Raw genomic sequence first — 5,440 nt, forward strand, 5'->3', positions numbered from 1 at the left:
AAATGTTTCTTCAGTACCTGACTTTAATAAAGATATTTGTATTTATGAGCTTCTATTCCTCACTAGCTTATTATTTTTTATTGCTTCAACCAATAATATTATGTCAAATGTAGACTATGTTTTTTGAAAATTACCTACTCAATTATTAGACTTTGTATAAAGCTTTAAGGAAATTAGTATCAGACTTTCACATTGTTCACCCGCAAAATGAATGTTATTACTCAGCCCCCAATACACCCTAGTCTGACTACACCAGGGATCTTATCATTAAATAAATAGTTTATTAACTTCTTAAGCACAGTTATCACAGTTCACAGTCTCTGAATCACACAGCTGCAGAGATGAAGAATCAAACAGTAACCTACTCAGGACTGAATCTGGCCAAGGACCCAAAGAGGCAGCAAAGAAAATCTAAGGGCGAGAAAAGCTCCATTTCTATAACTGAACAGGAAATAACCCAAGTGGAATTAAACCTTCAAAATGCTCTTCTGGATCTTCAGGGGAAGGAGAAAACCTGCTACCACAAATGTGAGCATTTACTAGATCCTCAATATAACTGTTCTGGGATGTGCTGGTTTGGTGAAGAGTTGTGGGAAAGATGAGGGAATATTTTTCATTTGTGAGGATGAGAGCTCAAAGTTTGGATATGGTACTCTAATATGAATCTGAAGGCTAATTTTATTCAGGCGTTGTTAAACATGTAGGCCTTCATCAACATAAATCATGGGGCATCATATTTACTGAATATGCAACAGTGTATTTTGAGAGAAAGATGACCATGATAGATGTGGGTTTAGAGACAAGAATTTATCCCTTTGATTCCCTGTACGTGTGGGTTCTCTTGTATGTAAACCTTCTAATCAACTGTCTCCATTTCTCCTTTCTCAGTGTTTCTGTTTCTCTCCCTGCAGTTTCACTGTTGCCTCCAGAGAAGCTCACTGCTGAGATCCTGGCCGTCATTTGCATTGTCCTAGTGGGCTCTGTGTTAAAAATGGTATTAATAGCTCTTATTCCCTGTAAGTATATTTTTGAATGGTTACAATAGAACTTTTCACCTCAATGATGGAAAGTGCCTCTAAGCATTTCATAAGAATAGGAAATAAAATATTTAGATATTAATTATTTAATAAGGATTGTTTGAATTTTTTCCAGTTACATTAACACAGAAGCTGAACAATTCTCTACAGACTATAAGAATTCAGAAAGGTACATTTTATATTTTATCTCTATCTTAGCCTGGGGCAAAAATATAATAGATTTTTTGGGGGGAAAATAAAATAGAATATTGGATTATAAATGTTCATAAATAAAGATTGTAGGAGGATACTCTCTTTTCTTCAACAATAAATAGAAATACTCTTTAAAATTATTATACCCTATTTTTGCCATTTTACTCAAATTACTACTGCTGTCATCTGATAAGAATTAAATAGTTCTGCTATTCTAAAAAAAGTGTTTTGTTCAGTGATTTCTCAGACATGTGTAGGGTGGATTTTGTTTGATGTTTATCTTTATGTGGGAACATAATTAGGAGAGCACAAACTTGCCATTTTCAGTGCGTGCATGTATGAGCGAGAATGTGTTTTTTACATGTAGGAGCTCTCTGGATGCGCAGATATGCTATGTGCATATAAGTTTATACATTTACAAATACATAGATTGATATTTGTTTTAAAAAATTCACATTCTTTCTGGATAATAATTCAGAGTCTTTCTTCAGCATATGATTGTGGCCGTTGTGCAGAGGAGTGGTTCACATATTCCACCAATTGTTATTACATTAGTAAGGAATGGAAAACTTGGGATGAGAGTGTGACGGCCTGTGCTTCTAACAACTCCAATCTGCTTTACATAGACAATGAAGAAGAAATGGTAAGATGTTAAATGTTAAAAACATTTTATTAAAAGCTTCTCTCAGTCAAGATTATATTTATAGAATTCATCAATATTTATGTGCATACAATTAGCTTATTTATTTTCAAACCTGTAAATAATCCATTGATTGACTTCACAATAGGTTATTTATATTTCTATGTTGATAATACACATTAAATTATTTTCACTTCTTGCTTCTCACACAAAAAAATGCTTGTATCCATGCTTTTATTTTTAAATAAATATTGCTACTTAGTTTTACTATATATAAAGAACTAAATACATCATGATTGTGCAAATTGATCATGCAGTGAATGGACTCATGTAATACAAGACAGATCATGAATTAGAAGTTTCCAACACCAACATCCTCACCCCTGTGTGTGCCCCAATCACTTCTCCTTCCCCTTCCCCAAAATACTGTCTTTACATCTAATACATAAAAAGCTTTTCATGTTTTAGAATGTACATAAATGGAATCACACCTTATTCATTCTTATATCTGTGTCCTTTCACTCCCATGTGATATTTTTGCAATTTATTTATACTAATGAATTAACTATAGTTTAATAATTTTCACTGCAGTATTATGTACATATAACATTTTAAAATCCATTCTATCCGGTGTCTGTGGATGGGGGATGTGAGTTTCATGCCCTCAGGGACACAGAGGCATACTGGATGGAGTACTGTAGCCATGGGACTTCTTTGCTGGTCCTCCTCAGCCACACCTACCCTGGTGTCTCTTGGTGGGGGACAGAAGGACTTCCTCTGGCTACTTATGTTAGCAAGTCTCCTGTTAGACCACCCTTGGCAGTGGTGCCAGCCTTGCTGGTGTTGCCGGCAGGACTCCCTCTCAGTACAGAGGGGGAAATGACTTTACCTGAAGCACCTCTCATTGCATATTAGGTACGGGGGTATAGGAGGCCTAGGTCGCTTTCTTCTGTAATGTGGGAACTTAAAATGCCCTGCCTGTGTGTTGATGCCTGATCCTGGAGTCCCAAACCACTCCACCTTTCTCTTTCCAGCTTTCAAAGTCTACTTGCTTGTGTCTTTCATAACTTTCGAAATTTATGGTTGTATTAGGTAAGGGGAGGCACCTGTTTGGGCCCACTGGTATTCATCCTGTACCAAAATAGGCAAAACTGGGGACTTAGCTAGTTAAAGAATGGTGTGGTGCCCAGAAAAGCATATTTTGGCTTATATATCATTCATTTCCTGAATGGCAGCCCTTTTAATTCCCTTCTAAACCCCAAAATCTAAGAAATGTAGAAATATACATTGATTTAATATTACATTGATTTAATATTATCAGCAGGAGAAATGGATGTACAGTGTCTTGAAAGTTATTTAAATTCATTTATATTAGTTTTGTCAATACTGGTTACTACTAAATTACATGGGTCATAATTTTCTTCATTAACATAATAAGAAGAATGATACTACTAAGTATAAATATTTAAGAGTTCATTTTAAATGAAAATTATATTTGTGAAAGTTCTTAGCACTATATAAAGGGGTTTACAACTTTAATATTGCTTAAAACAGTAATTTTGTTTTGACAGTTATAGATCCAATGAAAGAACACACTACTGGCACTTTAAAAAATTGTTAAATATTCAATAATTATTAAAATATACAATATTTATATTTCTATAGAAATTTCTGGGCTCCCTTTCAAAGCAAGCATGGATTGGAGTCCTTCGTCACAGCAGCCATCACCCATGGGTGTCAATAAATGGTTCCACTTTCAAACCTAAGTAAGTTTTTTAGAGTGGTGGGATATGGTAGAAAAAAATATAAATGGAAAAATTCAGGAGAATAATATGAGGACGTTTAAGTTGAATTAAAGACATGATAAAGATGTAGAAATTTAGTGACATGCTGATATAAATATTAAAGAATGAACAACACTTGTTTCCCTTTATTGTTGGTTTTATTTTCTGTAGTTTGAGGTATGGTATTCAACTGTGTTCCATTTTCATAGTAACCAACTCTTAATAGTATTACATTAAAATATGATTAAATGATAAAATTCTTTCCTTAAAGAATGTGAAAAATCCTGTTGTTTCGTGAATTGTCCCATAAAATATAAAAGAAGTATGAATTTTTCTTCATTACAGAATAGATGAAACCATACATGGTAAACATCACTGTGCTGCACTAGACTCACTCAGTCTTCAATCAAGTGGATGTGGATCTAATAAAACATATATTTGTAAGCACGAGCTTTAGAAGTAAAGCAGTTGAGTTTGGTTTCAGCCAGGTAATATTATATTTTCTGAAATGGAAATAATATTATGATTGCATAAGTCAATGAATTTTAATTTATATAATATTGAAGATATATTCAAAAATAATATTTGTAGTATAATACATACACCAGAAAGAACAGGATATCGTTGCTTTTGTGTCTGTTTTTTTGTTTTTTTGTTTTTTTTGCTCAACATTCTACTTGTGGCATTCATGTGTTTTAAAAATTGCATGTTATGCAAATCTGTCTATATGAATATCAAGAATGGGTGAACCCTTAGAGATTGCAAAAGGAATAGTCATTGTCAAAGGCTAACAGGAGGTTGGACTAGGAAATGACCACTAATTGCTACATTTTTCGGGTGATGAAAATTTTCCAAATTTTGGAAGTACTTTGGTTGTAACTCTGTAAATATACTCAAATTAATTGATTTATACACTTTAAATAGATGAAATTTATGCTATCTACCTGGCATCTCCATAGCAGTTATTTGGAAATCTCTCTCCTGCAATCATGTTTGGGACTGCAAATTCAAAGATTAGGCCTCTATATAAAGTTAACTTTTCCAATCAATATCATGTTATGTCCAGCAATGTATTGGGTTTTCTTTAATTTCTTTCTATCATATTTTGAATTGTTTGGTATTGAAGGCTTACAGAAATACAGATATTTCACCTTTATGCCTTTATAAATAGCATCCTCATTTAAAATTTCCTTTGACTATTTTGCTGCTGTAAATAGAAATACAATTGAAGTTTGTATGTTGATCTCATATCCAGTTACTTCACTGATTTTAAGTATTAATTCTACCACTTCAGGTATAGGATTTTGTGGATTTTCTACATAAACTACTATTTTTCCTATAATAATCACACTTTTATTTTTTTTCCAAGTGCCATAAATTTTTTCTTTCTTTTCAATGTCTAGAATTTTATTTTCAATGATGAAGAGAAGGTACAATAATGGTTCTATGTATATCATATGTATTATTTCCTGTTTTTGATGAGATTTCAACATTTCATATTTTTGAATTTTCTTATAGTTTTAGCATATTCAAGCGGTTTTATAATATTCCCATTTTTCTAACATCTTTTTCTTTGAATCTTTGTTACATTTTAATATTTTTGCATCAATTGATTTGATATATTCTTTCCCTCTGTCATGTCCATAATCTAATCTACTTTTATTTCTTTAAATGTTTAACAAGTTTTGGATTTCTGAGATAAAATCATACTGGTCATTCCATATTATCGCTTTAACATAAGTCAGTGCATATATTACATTAGAGTAACATTTGTTTCATGATCCAGG

General features: G+C 32.6%; 1 protein-coding gene across 1 annotated transcript; it reads left to right on the forward strand.

The window, feature by feature from the left end:
* The first annotated feature begins 341 nt into the window (after window positions 1–341).
* Window positions 342–4,110, forward strand: LOC138396357 (NKG2-A/NKG2-B type II integral membrane protein-like). Its single transcript, XM_069489572.1, has 6 exons — window positions 342–528; window positions 912–1,016; window positions 1,153–1,206; window positions 1,721–1,872; window positions 3,535–3,635; window positions 3,999–4,110. Exons 1-6 carry the CDS (start codon window positions 342–344, stop codon window positions 4,108–4,110), a joined length of 711 nt encoding a protein of 236 aa, XP_069345673.1.
* The last annotated feature ends 1,330 nt before the right edge of the window (window positions 4,111–5,440 follow it).

Source organism: Eulemur rufifrons, chromosome 16, assembly GCF_041146395.1.
Source record: "Eulemur rufifrons isolate Redbay chromosome 16, OSU_ERuf_1, whole genome shotgun sequence".
In the NCBI taxonomy this organism is placed as follows: Eukaryota; Metazoa; Chordata; class Mammalia; order Primates; family Lemuridae; genus Eulemur; species Eulemur rufifrons.